The sequence below is a fragment of the Abrus precatorius genome, unplaced genomic scaffold, assembly GCF_003935025.1.
Source record: "Abrus precatorius isolate BTA unplaced genomic scaffold, Abrus_2018 Scaffold3, whole genome shotgun sequence".
Classification (NCBI taxonomy): Eukaryota; Viridiplantae; Streptophyta; class Magnoliopsida; order Fabales; family Fabaceae; genus Abrus; species Abrus precatorius.
The window spans coordinates 32564788-32591484 of NW_020874373.1; the positions used below are offsets into that span (position 1 = coordinate 32564788).

Below are 26697 nucleotides of genomic sequence, written 5' to 3' on the forward strand. Positions count from 1 at the left end.
AAACAATAAAATGAACGATATAGAATTCACGCAGAAAAGAGTTGTTCTTAAAACCTTGACTAAAAGCTCGTTCTGGATGCCATAAAATGGAAACCATTTGGCTCATGCTAAAAAAAATTCAGGGCCATCTTGCATTTTGTAGTTTACCATTACATTGCTTATCATGTAAAGATGAATGGTGAATTAGCCTTTCCGCCTTAAAATTGGATCGAGGCAAGCAACCAACCAGCCAGCCAGGCTACAATTTGTAGGGAGAAATGTTTAAGCTAAGAATAGTTTATTTAACATAACAGAGTTAAGGAAAGTAAACTCTGAAAGCTGGTATCTTGATATGTAATTTTCACGGCTATTTGATCTTGATAACTGATGTTGCAAATATGGGAATGTAGTCAAGGTCGAGTCATAATTAAATGTTGCTAATTAACAAACTGCAAAAAGAATAAATCAATCACCATCTTCATACTAAATGTTGGGTGGGGACCGGGGACTCAACAGATTTACGTTTAAGTAAATGGATAAATTTTCAAAAGTCAAATTTACGTCAAAGCAAATGTGATGATTCAATTTGAATATTATATATTGAACATAAAATGCCGTTCAAAATGTTCCTATGCATTTTACCCCTACTAATACCACAAGGCAAGAGCTATAATAATAATAATAATAAAAAAGTTTTGTGCCAGATATCCACAAAGCAGTTATAGATGTTCACCCAGCAGAACTCAAGCCAAACGACTTGACAATTGTGCTCACTCTTTCTGCAAAAGTTCTGGAGGTTATCTTTTTACCTGGCACATGGAATGGGTTTGAAACTGCATCTACATATACAGCATGGAACTTCCTGAAAAACTGTAATACACCACAAGTTAGCTTGGAGAAAATAACATCAAACAGTACATTACATCATAGAAGGTCATATCTCTAGAGTTAGAGTGATGTGACAAAAAGAAAAGAACAGCACCTAAATCCGTGTATTCATACCTCCTAATCCTATAAATCTTACCCATCGGCATTCAATTAACAAGAAAATGCGCATGACATAGGAGGTATCATTACATAGTGATATTAAAAACCCTAAACTTTTAAGCAACTTTAAGGAAATCATATATGGGCTCTTTATACCACTGAAGTCAGAAATAAAACCAATTATTCCATCAATGGAGAAATGACAAAGGGAATCACAAAAATCTCACATTCTTAAGCGAAACATCTATGTTAAAAATAAAAACAAATACTTCAGCTTTTTAATTTTTATTAGGTAAAAATACTACTAAAACAAAAGGATGCCTCGAGAACAAATAAAGCAAGGAAAAACTATCAACATTGAAATCCCCTGAAGATGTGGAAAGCGTCAAAGGCAAACCAGGAAAATAACCCTATGAGAAAGCATGCTAGTCTCTCACCTAAAAATACTGAATCGATTTTATATGATACATGCCAGCATTGCTCTCCTAGCTGAATTTAAATTCAATCACATAATAAGTTAACAGGATCATGATGACTTCAGAGAATATCTAACTGTGGATCTTTCTCTCTACCCCTACATTGAAGATTTAGCATCCAGCAGTGCAGAGGAAGATCTGTACAAGTAGTGAAAGAAGAAAAACAAAGAGAAAAAGATAGTGCAGAGATACCTATCCCAATCCTTCCTTTCCTCTACTCTCTTCCTTCTTTTCCTCTACCCAATTCACTCCCTAGGCTCCCTAATTCTACCCACTTGCCACAGGTACAGGCAGTTATAATTCAGATACCTAAGATACTCTCCCCTTGCATTTTCCCTCATCACCAGTACTGGCTACTAATCCCCTGCCCCTGCTACCTATTCAATTTCTCTTAACGTCCACTTTAGCAACTGGGCCAGACAAAACCAGATTCTACATACAATAGGTAGTAGTACAACAGCAATAGCTACTACCCATTTTAAACATCGTGCTACCATTCACTGCTCATGCTTAAAAAAGCATCAGCATTCCCATTGTGAGAATTGATATGTGCTCCAAGTCTAAAAAATATTGGTTTTCAGTAGGTAAATTTATGACAGATTACTACAGAATAAATTTCCATAAAATATTTAATATCTCAGGATCACAATCTTGGTATCGAAGTAGCACTAGTGCCATCAATCAGTATTTACTTCAATATATATTGCTAAAAGAATTACTTCATGAGTTATCTACTTCTACTAAGAAATGTGAGTATGGATAGTTGTGGGAAGCGAAACTATCTTGTGAGTTATCTACTTCAATATATCATTGCTAAAAAAAACATAGCTGTAGGAAGCGAAACAAAACAATCAATCCATCCATACTCACATTTCTTACATCTGCATCTTTAACATCAAGATCCGTGGTGACCAAGATAAATTTCACCTTTGTATTAGTCAGATATCCATATCTGCAAATCACATCACATTTCGAAACAAAAAAAGGAAAATCCATAAGCTTTCATCATTGGATTATAGATAAATCAAATGAAGTTTTTCTAACAGATAACAAATGGACTCACACTTTGTAATTTTCGATAGGATAAAGCAGTCCCAAAAACGTCTCGTTAAGCATCGGTCCAGACTTTTTGGGATTGTTCACTGCCAAGTAAACAAATTTCATGAGATTAAAAGAAAAAGGAGAAAACCGAAGGGCATCAAATGTCAACCATTTACACCAAAAATAAAATCGCACAGATAAATTTTTTTTTTTAAAAAAAAAAAACCTAGGTTACCAAAGTGAGCATGATGGCATAGTAAACGCACCTCGCTCGTCGACCACATCGAGCGAGCAATGAACGATGTGGTGGAGCTTGAGAGCATCATCGGCCTCCGTGAAGCTCTGAATGTAGAGCGGATTGTTCTGCACAATTTCAGAGGAAATCAGTGGTTAAGTTCAGATCGGCGATAAGCAAGCGGTTATTTTCGCCGGCGACGTTGAAATCGGGAACCGGAAGGTGACGGAGACTCACCTGGTGACCAACGACGGCAACGCAGACGATCATCTTGTTCTCCGGCAGAGTGCCGACGCCGATGAGAGTCTATATTGGTTTGTCTGCACCCGCACCCACCGAATCGATGGATCTAATGAAAAAGGTTGTAAGAGAAAGCAACTAACCGCAGTAGACAGTGTTCTGGGGTGCATGGATCTACTGGAATTAAAATTACACATAATGTAACTCTCTCTCTCGTGCGTTATTTACTTACCTCTCCATTAACCTTTTTAATCTTATCTTTTTTAGTAATTTTCCCCCCTTTTTTTACTTTCTCTTTATTTTCACCTTTGTACAATTTTTTATAATTTAAATTAGATAAAAAGAAAAATTGGTAAAACTTGTGACGTGACATAGAGACAGGAAAAAGTATTTTAAAATTTTATTATAAAATAATATAACATTCTTTGTCAATCTTTTTTATTTTTTATTTTAACTTTGTGATAGAATTGATAAATTGCTGCTGCTTATAGAAAGTGCACGGAAAATCCCATAAACGAGTTAACACTTCGGTAAAGACGTTGAAAACCCATTATGAGTGCGGTGATTTGATATGTTTTCTTTTTCTATATTTTGAGATTTTTAAGATTTTTATTTTAATTCTTTTAAAGATTTTTTTTTTTTATAATTTTAGAGTATGTTTGTTTTGATTTTTAAAAAGAGTATTTTTTGTTTTTAAAAAGAGAAAATGCTCTTAGTCTTTATTTTTGATAGAGTCAATAGTTTTAATTTTTAATGATTATTTAATAATAGCAAAGTTAGTAACGAGATTATTATGTGTTGAATATATATGTAATCACATTAGTGAGAGATATCATATAAAAATATAAAAAATATATTAACTAAAATAAGGAATTCACCAAAATATAAAAATGAAAAATATATTTAATTAGTACATTTTTACAGTTTATAACCGATTGACTAGAGTTTAAGGTTGATAAGTAATACATTCAATTTGCACAAATTTAAGTCAACAAAAAATTAATGAGCTATTTTTCAAATAGAATAAAAAATTATATTTGAATTGAATGTTGTAACAAAAATATAACAAGGAACAATGTATAATTAATTTGCATAAATTAACAAAAGAACGTAAAAATAAATAAATATGATAAGTTATTTTTTATTTAAATAAATAAACAATCAAAACTAGGAATACTACGATCTGTTTGTAGAATTTTAGACCTTTGCCGACGAGAGATTTGGCAGGGTGGGTCTATTGTTGCATTTAGACACATAGCAGATTGGTCACCACGAGGTTTGGTTGTCTTGCATTTGATTGATTCTCATTTCCCACTCGATTGTTTGTAACTGATAGATTGAATATAATTGAAGAATACCTGCCATTTAGTTTTTTAACAACGATTTTAATTTCTATGCTTATATGCTTAATACCAACACAACTCTGCATTTATTTTTTTTGGGTGATCCAAGTGGGAATGAAACTAGAAATGAGTCTGTGGTCTTCAGAAAAAATTTCCATTACCTAGTCATATATATCAAAATCTCAAATAATCCGTGCCTTACACGTCTCACGGTCTCAACCTATATCGGGCAAACTATTACCGCAAAAAGAAATGCAACAATTACCTTAACCTTGTAAACAAAAATTATTACACAATATCACTTCGTGTTTGCCAGTATGTTTATATATTCGTAATATGTGTGTGTACATTTATAAACACATTAAAGCATTCAGAAGGAAATACACATCCCACGCATAAAACGTCCAGGCGATGGGCGTTGATGAATTGGCTTTAAATCAACCATAGGTAGATACTGCATGTGTATTATTTCAACCCGCATCCTCAATAAGGGTTATACAAAATTTTAGTCGTTTTAACTTCAGTTCGTGTAGACTTTTCCTACATTCAATATTGACGTTGATGTTGCTTCCAAAGGTGCGCTGTGGTGGTCAAGCCAGGGCTGTGCATTAATATAATGCAACTGAAGCTAGTTTGGAGACATTTGCCATAAACTTATAAATATTAGCTTGTGTGGATGGCCTAAACCTTCTATGCAAGTTGGGTTTACCTAATACACCTTGGAAGTTGTCAAACTCTGCATGAGAGTGATGATAAAGTTCGTGGTCCTTGGCATCCTTGCTTTTCTCCTATTGTATCTTACGAATAGGTAAGGAAATGGAGTTACAAACTGTTCAACAAACTTTTGCTGAAATAGGTTGTGAACTAGTTTGGAGAAATCCTTTGAACATGTAGAGTGATCATCACAACCCTTTCAATAAACATGCTAAAAGGTACAGCTATTCATCAAACAAAGTGGTCAACTCAAATGTGTCCTGAATAGCAATTCCAATTTTTTCTCCTAAGGATGATTCCTAATTTCACACGTCCCACCCGGGGCAGTTAAAACAATAGGTACACACTGATAAGATGTAGTGTTTAAAGAGTGTTTACAAGTAAAGTTGCCAACTATGAATCTGATTCAACTTGAAAGTGGAAAGCATAGCTTATATTTGGCCCTTTAAAAGTGGTTCAAAGATTAGTCAAAATAGCTTATAAAGTGGCCATGGGATAGAAATTTGTTACTCTATTAATGTCAAGAACATTCTAACTGCACACTAGTACGATTTATAGTAGTCCAGTTTCAACCATTTGAAGGCTATACAGACAAAGTTCCTACTAACTCAAGGTTGGATTCTTGTCAGGCAAGGATAACTATGCAACCTGACTTTCAGACTTCAGTATTTCAATACAAAGGGCTAACAGTGAGTACAGTTAGTCATCCCTTTATCTCTCTAATTCCAAAATATTGAGTCCACGGTTCACTCATTTCTAATTCTACTACATCCTCCACTAGAAGAATTTGGCCCAGCTCATTCCAAATCTGATAGCTGGCAGCAAGAATAACCAACATAAAATGCAACAAAATCCAAGCCCATTACTTGCAGAGGCTAACCAATTAGGAATCAAACCATCTCCCTCTCTCCCAGCCGCCAACCATGTCCACTGAACTATCAAAGTATCACCTAAGAAGCAAAAAAAAAGCTCATAGCATATCTCACATTGTGGGAATCAGAATTCAGTATGTCTCCTCACAAATAATAAACCTAGAAGCCTACTAAAAGCTGTTAAGTCAAAAACCAATTCCTCAAAGCCCTTTATTAATCCAAAAAGTTTCTTCTTATTCGAATTTAATTTCTAAACTGCAACAATTACAAGTTACTTGCCTAATCGTCGTAATTTTAACAAAACATAAAAACCTAACCAACATTACAAACAATTAAAATTCTAATTATCACCCAATAGCTACAATCAAAAAAAGAAACTGAGCATGTACCATTGCCTTTATCGAGTAAAAACATTACTAAAAATCCTCTCGTTATTCCTTTTCAGGTCTAAACCACGAGACCACAAAAACCAAGTATGCAACAAGGTATAAAATATCATCCTCCTCGTAATCGTTATCACAAACAACAATGCAACACATACCGAATCCAATTCATACACCACTCTTGATGATGTTCCTCCTCGCCAAGAACCTAGCGATAGGGGGAGTGAGAGCGACGGTGATAGGAACCCGAACGGGAAACAGAGCCTTGTTGCAGAGGAGAGCGAGGGTGAACGCGCCGCCGGCGGAGGCGGCGAGCTGCGCCGTCCGGTTCTTGGGCGGCGCGGTGGCGTCGTCGACGGAATGGTTAGGGTTGGGATTTTCTTGATCGGAGACAGCGCCCATGTGGAACTTTTCGAGGATGGCTTCGACGTCGACGTTGTTTCTGATAGCGACGTAAAGACCGGTGATGGAAGCTGCGGAAACGCTGAGGTGAACGCCGAGTGCTACTTTGCCGTATTTTTTCATAAGCTCGCGGAATCTACCACCGGCCATTGTGAGTGAGATAGTGTGTTCTGTTTCTTGGAATTGAAACTTGGATTGGTGCTGTTCTGTGTTGTGTTTTTCAGCGAGTATGGGAAGCTGAGAGAGAGTTTGGGAAATGAGAGGAAGAGGTGGCGGTGGTGAAAGGTTTTGCGACGGTTGCGGCGGCGGAGTGTTCTTTAACCGTGACTGGGGTGAGTATTGCCACTCCTGGCTTAGGGTTTTTCTAACTGACCGATGCTATTGCGTTTTGAGCAAAACTATGGAATTTTTTTTTCTTTGGTCGCACTAGTAATATAATATATTTTTAATTTACAAATTAATTCTGTTTAATAATGAGGAGTATACAAAAATATTCACTAATTAATTTAATCTTAAAAATTATTCTTTAATAGACAAGTATGTAATGATTAATCAAATTTAATTTTTTAGTGTATAAAAAAAGGTTTTATTAAAAAATAAATATTTTAATGGTTTTTATTTTCCAAAAAAGGTTCTGTTATATGTTTAGACTAAATTTTTTAATGGTTGTTTTCTTTCCAAAAATAAGGTTTTGTTAAAAAAAAATTATTTTAATGGTTCATATTATTCCTTAATTCGGATTGCTGAATGACAAGGAAAACGGATGAATATTACTATTTGCTTTATAAAATCTCATGTTTATATGTTTAGAATTAATCTCCTAAAAAATGATGAAATATATAAAGTATGAAGATAAAAGTATATGTATTATTAATTTGAAGTAAAATATTTTATAAACTAATGCTATTAAGTACTTCAATTTTATCATTTTATACCATTTTTTAACATGTTCAAACTCATGTTTTTATTATACAAATCATCAAAATAAAATATCAATTTTCAATTAAAAAATATAAAAAATCATTTAACATATTATATAATTTATTCATTAAAAAATCCTTGTAAATACAAAGCTTACCAATAATTTTAGTTTCTCTATCTTGTCTTTGGTGCAATCTTAATCACTTATATTTATATTCTTCATAATATTTTTTTAATAATCAAGATAAGATTCGTAAGTCCAAAATTTCTTCTAATAAATAACGGAGAAGTAATGAAATGTCAAATATTTGTGACATGCATTTCTGTAATAATATAATAAAATACTAAAAATAAAGATGAGTCTCCCTCCAAATAAACCTTTTTGCAAGAACCTATTCTTCTTATTTTTATTAGTTAAAAATACATTTTAAAAAATGGCTATTGTAAAACATTAAGACCTCACTCATTCCGGGTTTCATACATTGACCAAATTTTCTCAATGACTAGAAATAGGATATATTAATTAATTCTGTAGTACTTTTCTATCTGATTTCCTATGCTGAATTTGACTATATATAAGGGACCCAATTAATGATCAGCTTATACAAGTTTTCTGATGAAAACAAAAATTAATGGGTGCTCTTCCAATTGGCACAGGGAAGAATTGGCCAAGATATTTTCAGTATGAAGAGGGAAGGGACACACCAAGTGACACAAGAAGCATTCTTCTCATAATCTTCACTTTGATTGCTCCAGTGACATTTCAAGCTGGTGTGAATCCTCCTGGTGGGGTTTGGCAAGATAGTAGCGATGGACACATTGCAGGTAGAGCAAATATATGCTTCACAAAAACCAGCTTACTATGTCTTCCTTATTTGCAATACTTTGGCTTTCTCTAATTCAATTTTGGTCATTTTGTCACTCACACACAAGTTCCCTTTCCATTTTGAAATATGGGTTGCCACTGTTTTCATGGCTGTGACTTATGGATCAGCAATTTTTGCTATTTCCCCAGAAGAGTCTATTAATTTGCGCTATGTGCTTATCATTGCTGCGGGACCCTTTGCTGTTAGACTTTTGGTTATTCTCTTCAATTTGTTCTTAAGGAAACATGTTGTTCACAATCTACATGCTCAATCAGACACATCGGCTCATGCTTGATGATCTATTTCAACTGCAATAGGGAATTCATTGATTTTATAGTATGAAGAATTGCTTTGCACAAAATCTTTTTTAATATTATTAGTCGTAGGAAAATTACTTAATCTGGAGATATGTAGATTTATAATGAGTTCTTGTGATTACTTTATAAATAATTGTTCTAATTTGTAGCTAAATGGCAGCTGAGTTGAATAGATTGCCTCTTTGTTTTTGGTACTTTTATATTATTGATGAACTCGTGCCATATTAAGAAAGTTATATAGGGTCACTGAAACATAACAACGCGTGAAAAATTGTATTTAGTTAAGATTGAAAAGTTGTATTAACAAAAGAGGTAAACACTAATTCATCCATGAAAATTAAGCATCAAAATGTTAGTGAGGCACAATTATGTTAATACACAATTAAGTGTGTGATGTGAGGCACAATTTTTGCATGTAAGATTATGTTATTAACATTAGCTTTTAAAAAGAGATATCATTTACTTTTTGTCTCTTCCTTTTTTCTTTCTTTTTTCTCAAATCTAAGTATGTTGAAATTAAAACCTCAATCTTCACACCCTTCTTCCCCTCCTAGCTTCACCCTTGAATTAAAGCACCATGAAAATCCAAGACAAAATAAAATTTTATAGTGGTCTACCTGTAGAATAGTCTAAGACAAGATATGAGACGAACGACTCTAAATAAAGGGAGTGATCATTTCATTCAAGAACATGTAAGGTTTTTTATTTACACAAGCTATGATTAAGCATTGAAATGCTTGGTAGATATTAATCTCTTTCTGCCTTTATCGGTCGAACAATCAACATTCTAATAGGAAGAAAAAATAGTTTATTCTACTTGCTAACCAAGCATGGGACAATATTAGAAATAATGATTTTAACTATAAGAAAATGAAAGAAAAGGGAATTTTCTATTTTTAAATTAATAAAGTTATATAATATTTATAAAAAGTTAATAAAATTAAAATATTAAGTTCATGCTAAAATTATTATTTTACTTATTTTATTTTAAAAATTATAAAAAGCAAAAAATAAATTTTCTTTCTTTCTAAAATAACATTTTTAGATACCCTTACCTAATATTTAATTCAAATTTTAATGTGTATATATATATATATATATACAGTAAAATATTAGTAAATAATAGTTTTATTAAAAACTATAGCATTAATATTATCAATATATTGCATCCTATAACTTTTTTAAAAAATAATGTATATAAATTCTTATTATGTATGATTAAATACATATTAAAAAATATATTTAATTAAAAGAAGAGAAAAAAAAAAGAATTTTGTTAAAAGAGAAGAGAAAAGAAGGAAGAAAGAAACTCTAAAATGGGAGAAATGATTTTAACACCCTAAATTGTTTTTTCCTCCTAAATTTTTGAATCAAATGAAAGAAATAATTGAAATATCTTGCTCTCTCTACCTTTGTTTTTGAGCTAAACAAGAAAATTAAATTCTCTTCCTTCTCCTTTCCTTATTACTTTTGAATTCAATGAAAAATTATAATTAAAATTCCTCTCATCTGTTTTAATCGAACATACAATTGAGACCACAGTAAGTTCCAAGGGACGAAAAGGAAGAAAATATGACTTCCATCTTCTGAAATAATGTTATAGACATTGATATATTAGTTATTTGTTATTTTATAAAAAATTAAAAAGAATATTTTTAAAAAATATTTTTTATTTCTTAACTTATATCTTAAAAAACAATGTTATCATTTGTCATGCTTCTATAAAGTCAGATTTTAAGCTTTCTATTGAATAATGTTGTGTTACAAGTTAAATACCAAAAATATTAAAAATTAATAAGTATTTATTATTTTATTCAAATAATTAAGATAAATAATAAATGCTACTTTTATTATTTTTTATCTGTGTACTGATACATCTTTTGAAAATCTTATACACCCTTAATTACTGACGAAATATACATCAATTTACAATTCACACGCTTACATGGAGGAACTTTATCTACAATCTGCAGAAGTTTATTTTATTAATATAGTTTTAGGGTTGGTTTTAAATATATAAAAATAATATTTTTAATTGCTTAAAATCTGTCTAAAAATTAAGGTTAATATTTTTCTTATTGATCTATTTTCAAAAGGTAAATCCAAACAGTGAATAATTGCAACCAACTAATTCTGGTTGTCCATAATTGCACACCTCTGAAGAATTAGCACAACTGTCAATTAGCACACTGTGTGGTTCCTAGGACAATGCAAAAACTAAAATAAAAAAACAGTTACATTAAATAGTACTATGAACATCATTCTTTTGTCTCCTCATGATCAAATTGGCCGTGTACTCACCGCATAAAATTTTGACCAAAATGTTGTTACTAATTTTCGCTTAGATCTAATAACAATACAATTGCAAATGGTCCAAAGAATCCAAAGGTGGATAAAAAGAACTGTTCTCAACCATACAAAGAAACAATAAATTATTATTTTAATTACTAAAATACCATACTATTCTAGCCAGACTGTAAAGAAGAGACAATTATCTGTAGTTCTGTACAATGCCAAATAATATAACCAGACTTCAGACATAAAAGAGTAAAATATAAAATTGGGAAAGAAAAAAAAAAACACAAAGAAGTAAGAGTCCACTAGGAAAATAATTTAATTTGCAAGTCTGTGAAAGGTTCACTACATCTACAGCTAGATTACATGCATCGGGAAAAATGCAAGAAATCAAACAGCTAATTGTTGTTGCTTTTGATGGGAAGAAGATTCATCCTCATTGAAGCATAAATGGGCCTTCAGTGATTTTCCTAAAGTTAGAGAAGAATCTGCAAAATTTAGTGGTTGCATCAGCAGCATTTCTCTTTGTAGATGGGCACAGTAGGCTTGGAAGGTGCCAGGGGTTACATTTAAATGGAAACCCAAACCAAAGAGGAAGTCCAACTCAAGAAAGTTCATCTCGATTGTGGTGATTCCTCCAACTTTTGCATAGTAAGCATTATTGTAGTACCTAAGGATTTCATGAGAGAGAAAATTGAAGACTTTGCTGAATGGCATGTAAATTTTTTAAATTAAAACAAGCAAGTCAATCAGCGCAGAGTTTGGCATTTTCCTTTTGTCTCATGACTGCTGCTTACACGTTAAAAATTTTATAAACATAATAAATCTAATATAAAAACTACAGCTAATAGCTAATAATGAAAATAAATGTGAATTTATAATTATTTAAACGTAAATTCAAGCATGTGCTTAAAATTTTCAAGTCAAAATAAGCAAGTCAATCAGCAATAGAGTCTGGCATTTAAACTTTTGTTTATGATCTATGTTTACATGATTTTTAACATTTTTTCAAATATGCACTAAAAAATTGATCAATGTAAATTCAACACAGAAGTTATAACAGTGTTGAAGTAAGCATAGATCTATGACTGTTTAAGCATGAATCCAAATATGCTCTTAATTCAATCAAATTTATATGGACATAAATTTTCAGGAACTTCATCATCGTGCTTAAAGTTAACTGCTTCGTGCATGCAATAAACTGGTGGGGTCACATGGGTGGGTTGTCTCTTTCTAATGGAAAGCCAGCCTGGACATGGTATTATTCACACAAGCAAGACTATATTTTTTAAAGAAGCATGGTCGTTTTCAATTCACAAAACTATATCAGATAATTATTGTGGTAGAAAATAAAAGCCAAGAAATTTAACATGGAAACTACCGTCCAAGATCTGGGTTTATCAGAGATTTTATTTATTTCTTTTTTTCTAGTAGTGAAATACTTTACAACCAGCAAGGAGAAACAAGGATCTCCAAGCAGAGGAATGAAAGAGCAGTCCTAACATCAGCAATTTCTTACTAAGAAATGCAAGAATGCTCATAATTTCCTAAATATGCTGTTCTAAGTCAATTAATTTCACTTTATCAAAGGAATATTTCACGGAAATTCCAAGAAGAGGACTAATAAAATTTACAATTTATCATTGATTATTTTATCACAAACATTCAAGGATATTTGATTTAAAAACAAAATTTAGCAGTGTCTTAACAAAACTAAGATACTTACAAGTCATCCATGAATTTTGCAGCAACCATAACGCTGGTAATGAGTAACCGATGCACATTGAAGGAGTTGATAGGCAAGGAGGGTTGTCTTTGAGTAAAACGATCAAGATAGACATATGCAACAATGAAGCAGCATGGACTGCAATTTGCATACTTGAAAATTCTCTCAAGGTAGTTCTGAATTGAGATGGTGGGGCGAGTCAAGCCATGGAAAACTGAGATCTTTTGATGTAGGAGTTGTTGCTGGTTAAGATCATTGGATTCAGCTACCCTTTTGAGCAGAGATGAGAGAAAAGATATAAGCTTAGGCATAACATTAGGATTCTCAAGCTCTGCCATGGGTTACCAATTTTAGGTACAAGAGCTTGGAATTGATGTCAGATAGTGTGGGTATATATATATTTATATTTATATATATATATAAGGTTATGTTAAACTAGTGAAAGAGGTTGTTTGTTAAGGGTAGGTACTTTTCTTGGCCTAAATGCCCCTATGTAATTTAAATTATGTCGTGTAAGTTGGCATTTGTGGTGGCTTGTGTCTTTTTCGGCTTAAAAAGTTTTCGGTTTTTGAGTTGGGTAATGATTTTCATTTTTCCTCTTCTTAATTTCAAAACTTGACTTGCAAAAGAGGGAAGGAGGGTCGTGTTTATTGTGGATTTGTGTCTCTTTCTTGCAAAAGAATTGCGGTTTTTGGGTGATTTATTTGTGACAATGGAGATGGCATTCCATACCCATCATGTGATTACATGTGGGAAATTAATTTGAGACGGTAATATAAGGGCCCTACTTTTAAGGGTACCTTTGCATGTGTTTTGATTCTGTACAAGTGGGTGACATAACATGGATTTGCTATGTTGGTCCATGGCATTAGTATATGCTGTTTTTGTTCCTACTTTGCTTACCCCATAAAACGAATTTAGAGAAAGTTGATGCTTCGATTCAAGATTGGTTCATGTGACCCAAATCAATTTCAGGTTTTTAATAATATTAGGGAATGGTCACTAATTTGTAATGTTCATGAAGGGATCCAACTTCGATAGATTTAGAGATTTGGCATCTTGGAGTCCATTAAATGGACATGAAACTAAACATGCTCTATATCTGCTATAGTTTCCGCGTCAACTTGTAAATTAATGTAAATTCAAACTTTCTCTGAGTGTGTATTTTGGTTTTGCTTAAATTTATATGGTACGAATTTTTTACACTACAATGAGTGTTTAGTGTTTAAATGCGTATTCACTCAGTTCTAATGTATATTCAGATATAGATCAAAATCTTCTGCAATAACCACGCCCTGTAATTCGTGTATTTTTTGTACTTTTACATGAAACTGCAAAAGTTATTGTAGAGAATTCTGATCCATATTTGGATATACATTAGCAAAAGTGCAAAAAATACACTGATTGCATGGCGCAGTTTGTGCTAAAAAAAGAGAAAATCTGAGTCCTCCAAATATATGCTAAATTTGTGTTTGCTTTCACATTTGTTTTTGACACACGCACATTTGAAACCAAATAAGTTAACTTGTAATAAATTATGAATAGATCGGTAACAATTTTGATTACTTTCCAAACATGTGATTACAATTTTAATGAAATTTTGTGTTATATGACATAAACTTGATTGTTGGTATAATATACTCGAGGTACACAAAAAAGTTTCATCAAATATTCAATGTAAAATGTTAATTTGAATGAGTGTTTGACGCTTAAGAAATCAATAATCTCACATTCCATGAGGTCAAAGTGTAATTACTCAGAAACAACTGGGTACCACAAAAGTACAGCTAGAATGAGGTGGATTTTGCAATCCAAATTAGATAGATAACCAAGTAGGAATTGGCTGTAATTGCAAATAGAAAATGGAGACATGAGCTTTTTGTATGACCTTTATATGTATCTATCGTGCAAGAAAACAGCAAGATAGTATAAGATTTCTGACCCATATCCTCATGCTCGTTGTCCAATTTGGAACCACTTATCTCTAACTCGGCACTGTACTCAACCTTCTGAGGAAACCATTGTTTAAGACACTTGCTATAGAAGAAATTAAATAATCTTTTAGTCCAAACATAACGACAAAGATTGGCTTTATTTAACAGCTACCATATCCAATCTTTTCCAAATTATATCCATTAAATAAACACTGAAAGATCTTCTATTGATATCATTAAGTTAGTAACTTTGAGTTGCATCGAGTCATTAATCTGAACTGTTAGATAATTAAATAAATTGTATATGGTACTGGAAAAGCTTGGATGTGTGCGTTTGAACTAACAGCTATCCTTATATAGACAGGGCTGGATGAACTGTTGTTACTATATAATATAGTAACAATAGTGCATGATCAAAAGCGGATTAGGAAACAAATTTTTAACATATTCTTAATAATTAGTTAAACTTGTTTAAAATTATAAAAGCATAAAAAAGAGAATTATTAAATTAGGAGAAAGATATGTATATTTATTATAATTTTTAATAAATTTTAATCAATAAATTAGAGTATATTAAAAAGTATTTTACTAATATTTCTTGTAGTATAATTGCGTCCTTGACAGAGAACACGATTCTATAACCACTAAGTAGCATGGTGAAGCCATATTGGAGAAAAGTCAGCACAACATCTTTGCTGTTAATGTTCAGGACAAAAAACTTTCTCGGGTTTATTGAAATTTAAGGAGTGGTATCCTATGTTATATAACATCAGCTAAACACAAAAGTTTACAACAATGGTTTTATTTTTTTCTATTGATTTTGATTGTTTACATTTATTTTTTTTAGTTTTTTAAATGTGTGATTTTAGTTCTTTTAATTTTAATTACTTATATTTTATCTTTTTAATTTTTTAAAAGAACAATTTTAATTTCTTTAATTTTAATTGTTCACATTTAATTTCTTTAATTTTATAAATGTTTAAATTAAGTCATTCTTTAATACTTTTATTATATTTATACATTTTATTTTGTATTTTTATTTAAGTATTTTATATATTATTTATTTATATAAATTAATAAAATTTCATATCATTATTGTAATTTTAATCATTGAATAAAACTTTGTAGTAGAAGACTTAATTCAAATATTTAAAAAATTAAAAAGATAAAATATGAGTAATTAAAATTAGCGGAATTAAAATTTCATATTTAAAAAACTAAAAAGACTAAATATAAATAATTAAAACTAAAAGGACCAAAATAGCACATTTAAAAATTAGAAGAACTAAATGTAAGTAATTAAAATTAAAGGATCAAAATTACACATATATTAAAATACAGAAACTAAAAGTAAAATTAAGTCATTATTTTATTTATGATTTAAGTTTACTTATTTGTATATAAGTTTAGGTTTATTAACTTATTTAGGACTGTATTTTTTTACCCATTTAAATTTTTTTGCTTTGAAGTGGACTTTTAAATGAGCTTAAAGACCAAATTTTTTAAAAGGATAAAGTGAAATTTTACAAATAATAGCTCATATTAGCTAAACAAAAGTCAAATATAAACTTAATTTAAAAATCAGGTCAAGTATATGCCTTAAGCGAAACCATAAGAGCTACCTTTGCAACAACTAAAATCAACTTTAAACTTTTAACCATAATTTTGCCATTTGCAAACTTGTGTGAAAAAAAAAACTGTTTTTCTTTCTATGATAAGCTATTCATTCTAGTAGCTTTTGCATCCCCTTTTTCTCACAATTGTATTCAAAATAATTTTTTGAAAATTATAAGAAACTTATTTATTAGCAATCTTTTGAGTATACGAGAAAAAATCATGAATAAAATAACTAGTATCCGGTATTCCAAAAATACATTTTTGACTACCACAATTGTATACAATTAACTAATACATAAACTTGATACTAAATTGTTAACACTCAAAAAAGTTCAGAAAGTAATATACTTCATTCAGCTGCCAAAATTTTATTTCTAATAAAAAATTACAAAGAAAAGACAAACTTAAAAAAAAAAAAGAGAGAGAAAGAGAACCTATTTACACTCTAGCAGGTATGGATAACCATAGATTTATTCAAAACATGACATAACAAATATGTAAAACACAATACAAAATTCCAAGTTGCTTTTAATTAACATGATATAGCAACTATGTAAAATTTCAAGTCACAATATGCAAAGGTTTACACTAGAAATCTCAGTTGCATCAGCAATACAATTGATTAAAGGGAAGTAAGACACAACAGTAGCAAACTGATGATGTGAAACTTGTAGTATACATTGGTCTAATTGGCAGCTCAGCTTCTTTGTTCATTATCCTTTGTTTGATGCTGGCTTAAAAAAAAACATTCCCAGTATTGGCACATGTTGTCATGCATGTTTGTGACATATGTTTATTTACGTAATTTTGTAATTGTTTAGTTTAAAATTTAGTAAAATTAATTTGATAAAAAGAGATATTAAGTCGTTGAATAAAATTAAGATACACATAAAAATAAATTTAAATCATATATTTTATAGGAAATGTGTATTTTTTATTAAAAAGTATGAGAATCCATTTCTCACATTCTCGCAGTTCCTGTGAGACCTCAAAATTATATAACAAAAATTTAAAAATTAAAGAAAAATTTAATTCTATAATGTGAAAGTTAAGTTTAACTCAAAATCAAGTTCAACAAAAGTATACATATAAATATATTTTTAATATATATATATATATATATATATATATATATGTGTGTGTGTGTATTTTTAAAAAAACTTTAAATTTTAAATCTGAATTAAATTCAAATATTTTTTTCTCAATATAATTAAAATTAATGTTGACTTAACCCCAAAAAAAATCCGCTAAAAAACAAAAAGGCTTTTGTTGAAATTAGACATTATTTACAAGTCAAAATTGAATTTTTTAACTCACTCTACTAAAATTTGCTAAGACTGACACAATTTGACCCAAATAAATTATCCCGTTTTGCCAATTCCTACAATAAACAAGAGTAACTGTGAAGAAATTGAGATTAATGTGGTAATTTGTCATTAATTTCTGATGAAATTTGAACTAATGATTTTGTATCAGGCCATATTTGAACAGGACTGTGAATTTGTAATCATTTAAAGCACTATATATAAGAGAAACATGGTCATGCATCAGACAAGGTTGAGTTATTAATATGAGTTACTTGCAATGATTTTTCATTGTGAGCAAAAGAAGAAATAATAGTTTTGAGAGTATCATTTATACTGTCTAATCTTTATCACGATCTTATGAAATACGAATCTAATCTTTATCAACTAGACTAATTTTGTTGGCAAAAAAGATATTATTTAATATCATCTAGAAAACTCCCATTTAATGTAAAGAAACATTAAATTTTCAAAATATATGAAAAACATGCAATGTGGAACCAGATATTCAACTAATAAATGTTATTTTTATTATCCCAAATGACTTTTTGGCATTGAGTATTAATTTTAATAACAATAAACAAATACAATCTCTTTATCCTATTTTCAAATTTAATTTAAATTTTATATCTTGATACATTTGGAAAACACTTTATTAAAAGAAACAAAACCTTGAAGAAAATAGTCTCTAACTATCTATTAAATGGTTATCCTTAATATACAGAAAAAAAATGAAAATTTATTATAATCAATCTTAATTTAAATTTATTTTAAATTTTAGCACAACATATTAATAAAAATAAAAAGGATTTTTTAATTTGAATTTTGAAATTTTCATAATTTATTTCTTATATTCATAATAGAATATTTCAAATAATAATTATTTTTAAATTTATTTTAAATTCAAATTTCATAATAGAATATTTATGATTTTAAATTTGTAAAATTTATTAAACTTAAAAATAGTCGTATAATATACCTCTAATTTTTTTATTCAAAATATTAATATAATACAAGAAAAATTGGTAATTCATAGCTGACGTAATATTGGTGCATGGTGTAATATCGGATTTTAAATCTGATAGTTTAAAATTCATTGTCTAAAACTTCCTGACAATAATAGAACAAGAGTCGTTTTCTAGCTTTAGTTTGAAATCCATTTTCTGTTATTTTTTCCTATGAATAGAAACGTTTTTCCTCTTCCTTTATAATTAATATATATTAAATGTGTACACATTATATTAACAATGTTTTTAAAATTGCTTTCAATTATTTTTTGTTATTTTAGTTTATTGTATTAGTGTTATAGTTAATAAATAATTTTTATATTTTAAAAATAATTTATTTTATTATTCAAATTTATTATCAATCTTTTAGTTTAAAAATTAATTTATGTTTTTTAGTTATTATTATAAATATACTGTTGTTGTTAAATAAAGTTGAGTTATTATTACATAATTTAGTTTATTAATTTATATGATAGTAGTTACACTAATCATATAATTAATGACAATAAACTTTTTTAGAAATTTGACGTGAATTAATATTATTAAAGTCAAAATAGGTAATAATAATTTCATCTCAATCAAGTCAAGAAAAATGAGACAATTAATAGAACAAGCTATCCAGACATGAAATTAATTTGTGATATTCTTTTGATTCTTAAAATTTATCAAAATTTGTTAAATATTAGTTAATTAATTGAAAGAGAATTTAAAATTATTTTTAAAGATAAATATTATTGATTAAAGATAAAGTTGGTCAAGATATTTTTAAAATAAAAATGAAAAGAAAAAATTTTACTCTAAATATATTAGAGGATGAGCAAATAACTTTGTCATGCAAAAAAAAAAATATCACATTTTACCCTAATATCTTGGATGTTGAAAGTAAGTTTTCTAATTTCATGTATAATGCAAATAAAAAACATCTCAATGTTGTAAAAAAAATAGTTAAATATTTCAAAAGCACTTGCAACATAGACGTTAATTTTAAAAAAAATAAAAAATTTAAGTTAACTGATTTCTTTAACAATAACAGAATAAAAAAAATTTTAAAATTAATTAATGTAAATCACATTTTGTAGCAAAAAAAGATTTTATTTAGTTATAATTTGAAGCAAAAAAAGAACACAAAATTTTGGTTGACAACAATTTTTTTTTTGTAAACAAATTTAAATTACAGAAAAAATAAAATTTACAATTTAAAAAGCAAAGAAAAATATTAACAACTTACTTTTAAAAAATATATTTTTGTTGTTTCAGTTTATTATATCAAATTAATAAATATTTTTATATTTTAAAAATAATTTAGTTTGTTATTTAAATTTGATATCAGTCAATCAGTTACATAATTAATTTATATTTTCTTGAGTTATTATAAATGTATTGTTGTTATTTAATAAAGTTAAGTTATTTCTCTTGTTCTCATCACAATTTTGCATTTTTTTTTTCTTTTCTGCCATAAAAACTAACACATGACCCGTTTATCTTTCAATTATCAATATAAACATATATAATGGACGGAAATATATATAAAGTTCTGGAATTAAATTTTTAACGATTTTAATTGTCCAAAACGCACAGGCTCTTGGACTTGTTAAACATAGGAGTTTGGCACCCAATACAACTATTGACTGGGAAGTAGTATTCAACAGCAATACATCAAAGCAATGTAGCGAAGATAAAGTGCTACACCTTCAAATCACAAACACAGACTAGAACTTGAAGACACACACCATAAATTGGTATATATGGGAGGTACTACTGTATAAGCTGGGAGCTCGGTTTGTTCATTTCCCATTCATTTGGTGGTTGCTTTTCTATGAGCAAATGCCACCCAATGAGAAGTATTCCTATTATTGAAACGTAAAGTGCACTGAGGGAGTCAATGGATCTGACAAGCATCAAAATGGACCAAAAGATAAGCATAGCACTCTGCAAGCGACTGATTTGCGCACCAACAAGAATCATTGTACCAATGGCCAAAACAAACAACACAAAACCTAGTAACTCCACCAAAGGTAGCCATTTGAGAACCGGGTCAAGTTGTTTGTGAAGTGGCTGAAGCTGGATTATTGATGACTGGTTGTATATGTCGGATAATGTCCAAAACAATAAAATGATCGTAATTGCAAGAGATGAAACACTTTCTAAGGTTTTCTCAAGTTCTTGCTGATTGCAACCAGTGGAGTTGTCTTGCAGTTTTAAACTCATGTTGCTATCCCAGTTCATCGTCGTTTCCTTAGCACCTATAGAAACTTCATCATAACGTGATTCATTGTTAACCAGGGAGAACCTGTTTTTTCTCCAGTTCATAAGCGCCATTTTAAGATGATGCAAGATCTGCAGCTTGTACAAGTGTAAGAGGAGCATAAGAAAGGATAGTAAAATCCAAAACAATTCACAATGCTGTAAAAGGGAAAGAGTCAAGGACTACCATTTGATTTTTTCTTAATAATTATATGCCCAACATTTTCTATTCAATTCAGACCATTACACACAACAACATATTGAAAAACATTTGAAAGAAACATAGACAATCTTATGAGATGATGATCATGAAAAACAGGACATGACACTGAGGTCATTCAACCCCAGACTATCAGCGCATCAAGAATCCTACCTTTGTGTCAAGAGACTCAAGACTCGTATCATATCTTGATAAAGTCATAACATAAACAAGAAAACAAAAATAACATAAGGAATTATAATTCACAAAGAAATAATCTTACCAACTTACCCTATGATGACAACTGAAATCTCTGAAGCATGACAACCAGCAATTTTGTTCTCCATCAAAAACAGACTGCATTTCAACATCCTTCACACTCGAGTGCAATAATTCTGGGTTTTCACATTCAACAAATATGGTCCTTGAGGCTTCCGTCCTAATGTTGCTCACTGGTACTTTAGTAGCCATTTCATGCATTTTAATGGAATTCATCTGAGGCACAGTAGTTTCTTCATGAATGATGATGACGATGATATACAAAAAGTACACTATGTACAACTTCAGCTTTAATAAAATATAAACATCCTAATAATTAGCTAGATTATGCTATCCTAGATTGTTTATGTTGAAACATTCATATCATATTTGTCTTCAAGAGCAGCCTTCTCTAGGATTATATGATTTTCCGGCTAGTGGAATGATAAATCTCATCTCAGTTTCATTAATTCTACAAATAGAAGTTGGTAATACACATACACCTTCAGCTGAATCTAAAACATTTTGTAACCAAAAACATTAAAATAAATAAAGCACACTAAACAAATTGGGAGCATAAGATTTCATCAAAAAAGTGAACAACAGAAGAACAAATGACAAGATTTAAAAAAAAAAAAACAGTTAGAATGGATGTGAATGATGATACGTACCCGGTCCATCATGCTCTCGAAAAAATCATCTTCATCAAAGAGAGAAGCAATATAAAGTTCAGGCTGCTGTCTGAGAAGATCTTCAGTGTATATCGTATCATATTCTTCATACTTGTCATGTGGAATTGGATGGGCCATGATATGCAATTTGAGAAGGATCAACAAAACACAAGTTCTGTTCTGAGCTTACAGAAATCAAACACTATTAGTTCTACTCTTAAGTTCAACAAGAACAAAAATGTCAAAGCAATTGCAGGGAAATGACTTTACCTTATTGCGGATCGCGCATAGTGACGAATGACGAATTCATAGTAAAGAACGCGTTGCCGTCCAATCGAAGAAAAATTCAAAAGTATAAATGTTTATTTTATTGAAGTGACGAATGATGAATACAAAGTAAGAGACGCGTAAATGTATTTTATTTTATTAATGTAGCTTTCAGTAATCGAAGACTTCAAATAAACAAAACAAAGGCATAAATTTCTGAAGCTTGTATCATTTTTGGTATACCAATAGTGTTTAGACATAGTCATACTCTGTTACTTGAGTGTCTTTGTTTGTGCTTTTCGCCAATCGCTGATTTGGATCTATTAAACAGGTTGCAGAGGGCCCATAGAGGCTAGAGAGAGTATAGGAGAGAATCTCTATCACAGCAAAGATCAAAATGGCAGAGCTCAATGAAGAAAAGAGCAACATAAACGAAACTGTAACTAGTCTTATTCTCCTGATATTGATGTTGTCTGCAATCCAAATTGGGTAAAATAATATTTCATCCAAAACTAATACATACTATATTTGTCTATGAATGATTGCAGATGGAGGCAACTGATCAGGTAAGTGATGAAAAACTTATGACTGATTCTGAATCTGTTTTAGTTTTTGTCTGTGAATGACTGTTTCTTCTTCCGATATTGGATCTGTGCATTGACTTGTTCATCCTTCTTGGCATTTTCAATAGATACCAACATCTTCCCCGTATTGCCTGTAAGAAAAGAAACATAATTTCAAAGACTAATAAATCCAGTGACATTTTATTTTCAGCTGTTTCACCTTTTAACGGCCTCTAATTCTAAAAGAAAATCTTCATCATTGTAAATTTCCTTCTCTTCATTGAACTGCATATCTGCATAAAATAAGTGGAAATTCAGTTGCTTAACCTAATTATGTCGAAAATAATTGCAAAATTCGGTGTTTTCTTCCTATGTTATTGCCATCATGATGTCGTTGTTCCTTAATAAATAATGCTGTTGTAAATGCTTTTCTTTTCTCAAATTATTGTTTTTCTATGGATTTGCTGATTATCTCTAGTTAAATGATAAAGTTTCTAAAAAAGTTATTGGACACAAATTAACTTTTTATATTTTGATACAATCTATGAATATTCATTGGACTCCAAAATATTTTGTGTAAGTTTAGCGTTGTATCTTTGATGAATCTATAAACCAATTTTCTGATTTCATCAAGTGTAAAAATATATCAACTAAGGTTCATCAATATATATTAGCCATTACTTTTTGTTATTTCAAAAACCTTGTGTTAAACTTACCTTTCTCTAAGATGTCAACCGTTGCTGTCAACCTAACCTTGGGACAGATTACGCTGATAGTCACTACATAACATAGCCTTTTTTCCTTTGTAAACTTGTATGAAATGATGATATATTGAATCATCATTATATTTTTTTAATTATTATATTAGCCATTGATGATGGTATTGTAGTGCTAACATTTTGGAGGTTTGGCAACAGCTGCTTGAACAATCGGATGAACAGCCTCATAATGATACAGAGGCCGAAAATGACAGTGATTCGATCAGGGATGAAAACCATGCTCCTAAGCAGATGCGTCGGCGCACAAAAACGGTGCAGGTGAGTCAATTAAATGGTATATAGGTAAAAAAGTTGTGAGTTTAAATTCTACATTTTAAATGAACAAATTTCCTAACCTTTTGTTAACCATTGGAGAGGGAAAATTGGAAGAGGGGATGTGAAAATTTGCTAGAAACAGGATTTGAACACAGTATATAATGCTTATGTCCTACTAATTCTCACCATTGAACTATCAGTGTAATAACACAAATCACTCGGCCTTAAAGCCTAGACTCTCCCAATTTTGAATTGGATCACATTAAAATCCTTGTTAATAATAATAATAAAAAGATATATACTAAAAAAAGTTAAAATATAAGTCATAGTTATGAAAAAGAATGTCAGACAATAAAATGAATATATCCTAACAATTTTACATGCTTCAACTTAACGTTTTCTATATTTGGAAACAGGCAGAAGTTGGTGCCATGGGGCTCCAGCGAGATAATGAACTTCCTGTAAGTAACTCTTATCCCTTTGTTTAAGAAATAAACAAAATTCTTCTAAAGCTTAAGGCAACTGTGCAAGATCTAAGAACGTAGTAGCAATATAACTTGCACCATGCTTTAAATTCTGCAGCTCAATGGTATTGATTTTCCAAAATGTCCACACATGATGAGAAGAGGATGAGCCATCTTCCTTTTTTATTTTCCCACCATTTTCGTCTTATACTTGGCCTCAGGCTCGACTTTGGATAAACTACACACTACATGCACTTACAAGCGACAAAAATTAAGAAGTTTAATACGTTGGATTTTATAAGTGTCACATTTTTTTAAGCTAAAATTGATTTATACAATTTAAATTTTTTGAAAAGTGTAACATTTAACTTATTTAAAAACTCAGTTACATTCATTTAATTATAACTTAATTACAAATTTCTGTAATGTAATTTTTCTCTTAATACTTGGTTTTTTCCCCAGGATCTGCCGAACAGCTTACAGGTAAAGCAATTCATTTTATATTAAAATCCATTATTTCAAAATCATTTAAGAGGAATACTCTGCAACATTGAGTTGCATTTATCTTGAAATTGTGATTGATTGAGTTTCTAGTCTTTGTCAGGCAAAGAAGGGAAAACGGAATTTGACTCACTCCAAGAAATGCTTTGAGCTTCAAGGCATTTCGACGTTCTCTACTGTAGAGTGTGATTGTTATTTCTGTTCGGATTCACTGGATTTTGCTGATAACATGTTGTAGTTTCCAAGTATATGAAGCACATTACCTGACCACTCAATTTGGTTACCGATTGGGAGAGTTCACTAACACACCACAGTCTCTGCTAAGCATTGGAGAAACATTTGACAAATTTGGTCAAGTGATGGTACATATGGCACTGTTCATGTTGTCCTATCCGGTGATTTTGTTGCTGGCTTGTCCGGTGCAACTTGTATTGCAAATTTTCATTCTGCTAAAGTTGATTTTTGTTCCCCTATTTTATTTCCCTGAAGTGGTGAGCAAGGTGTCAGGGTTTGAGGTAGCTTGGGGGCAATTCAAGATGCAACTCATCTGGTTTCAAATCTTAGGGGCCCTTTCTCTTTTCCTCATTGCATTGTTTGTGATTTTGAGTGGGCTTTACCTCATATGGCGATTTATTTTAAAAGGTAAACCAAGTCTAAAAGACCTCGAGGTTAATGTGCATGATTTGTCACAAATTGTGATTGAGGCTTGAACAATTAGCTTTGTGTTGGCACATTGGAGCAGGATTGGGATCAGGCAAAGGTAATTAAAATCCTTCATGTTTGGTTGTGCATTATTCAAGCCCAACTCAAGCTCACATGATGTCAAAATCATTTATAGCTTGTGTTTGTTTAAAAGTTATGTTCAAACATGATTCATAATCCTTAATTGTGATGTTTCATGGTGAATGCCATCCGTGATTTTGCTCCCGTACTTGGTTAGGTAGAAGCATGTTGAGCTTATAATTTGTTTGGTTGTGTGTTATAGAAGTCAACTCACGTTTACTTGATGCTAAGTTTAAGCCCAAAGGTGATTTTATGATCATCAATTCTGTTTGGTGTTTCCCAAGTTCAACTTCTTATCGTGAAAATTGGGTATAAGAGAAAGTAGAAATTCACTAAAAAGGTGTTTGTGGATTTAATCAGATTAAATTTGGGGAGAATAATTATCCATAAAATCCTTTTCTTAGTTCTTTTTTCAGAAATAATCATGCAGTTTGATCTAAGGTCCATTAGAAACAAAGGTCCAAACATCCCTCAAGTTTCTACCCAGTTATCAAAAACAAAAGTAATATATACGTCTTGAGAGCTCACTTGATAGTTTATTTTATCTTATTTTATTTTTATTATTTATTGAATATCAAAATATGATAATTTGTTTTATTAAATTACTTTGTTCTATTCTTATCTCAAGTAGGGCAATGAATTAAGAATCATAATATGATAATATATATATATATATATATATATATATATATATATATATATATATATTTGGTTACTCTCGTACTCATACTTTATATCGGTCTTTAATACTTTATAAAAATATAATTTTAATATTTTTTATAAAAAAATATTACATGAACATTTTTTAGTAAAAAATATTTTAAAAAATTCAAAAAATAGTTTACTATTTTATAAAATAAAAATTTTAAAAATTTATTTTTGTTTTAATTATATCCAAAAATTAATTCAATTGTAAAAAATTGAAACAAATTATTATAATTTAATATCAAAATTTTAATATTATATGTACACAAAAATAATTTTTAAATTTTTAATATACATTTTTAATTGAAAATTAAAAAATTTATAGTTTATTTAAAAATTATATTAATTT

At 30.1% G+C, this 26697-nt stretch overlaps 3 protein-coding genes and 1 pseudogene across 3 annotated transcripts; 1 reads left to right on the top strand and 3 right to left on the bottom strand.

Moving 5' to 3' along the window:
• On the bottom strand, window positions 1-3128 carry LOC113863305 (trafficking protein particle complex subunit 2-like protein). Its single transcript, XM_027496841.1, has 5 exons — window positions 2956-3128; window positions 2750-2846; window positions 2506-2584; window positions 2313-2394; window positions 1-849 (listed from the first exon to the last, which is right to left on the bottom strand). Exons 1-5 carry the CDS (start codon window positions 2986-2988, stop codon window positions 709-711), a joined length of 432 nt encoding a protein of 143 aa, XP_027352642.1. The 5' UTR covers window positions 2989-3128; the 3' UTR covers window positions 1-708.
• A 3137-nt stretch (window positions 3129-6265) lies between these two features.
• Window positions 6266-7068, bottom strand: LOC113863584 (uncharacterized protein C106.07c). Its single transcript, XM_027497217.1, has one exon. It carries the CDS (start codon window positions 6820-6822, stop codon window positions 6439-6441), a length of 384 nt encoding a protein of 127 aa, XP_027353018.1. The 5' UTR covers window positions 6823-7068; the 3' UTR covers window positions 6266-6438.
• A 1157-nt stretch (window positions 7069-8225) lies between these two features.
• Window positions 8226-8754, top strand: LOC113862505 (annotated as a pseudogene).
• Window positions 8755-11378: 2624 nt separating this feature from the next.
• On the bottom strand, window positions 11379-13173 carry LOC113863413 (cyclin-U4-1-like). Its single transcript, XM_027496983.1, has 2 exons — window positions 12798-13173; window positions 11379-11741 (listed from the first exon to the last, which is right to left on the bottom strand). Exons 1-2 carry the CDS (start codon window positions 13133-13135, stop codon window positions 11462-11464), a joined length of 618 nt encoding a protein of 205 aa, XP_027352784.1. The 5' UTR covers window positions 13136-13173; the 3' UTR covers window positions 11379-11461.
• Between the last annotated feature and the right edge of the window lie 13524 nt (window positions 13174-26697).

Bases quoted from the DNA above. Each gene is read 5' to 3' on its own strand.
- LOC113863413 (XM_027496983.1), bottom strand. From the start codon at position 13,135: ATGGCAGAGCTTGAGAATCCTAATGTTATGCCTAAGCTTATATCTTTT. The intron at 11,742-12,797 runs GTAAGTATCTTA...TGAAATCCTTAG, and splicing joins GCAAAATTCATGGATGACTT to GTACTACAATAATGCTTACT.
- LOC113863305 (XM_027496841.1), bottom strand. From the start codon at position 2,988: ATGATCGTCTGCGTTGCCGTCGTTGGTCACCAG. The intron at 2,585-2,749 runs GTGCGTTTACTA...TTTACTTGGCAG, and splicing joins CGATGTGGTCGACGAGCGAG to TGAACAATCCCAAAAAGTCT. The intron at 850-2,312 runs GTGAGTATGGAT...GGTGTATTACAG, and splicing joins AAGATGCAGATGTAAGAAAT to TTTTTCAGGAAGTTCCATGC.
- LOC113863584 (XM_027497217.1), bottom strand. From the start codon at position 6,822: ATGGCCGGTGGTAGATTCCGCGAGCTTATGAAAAAATACGGCAAAGTA.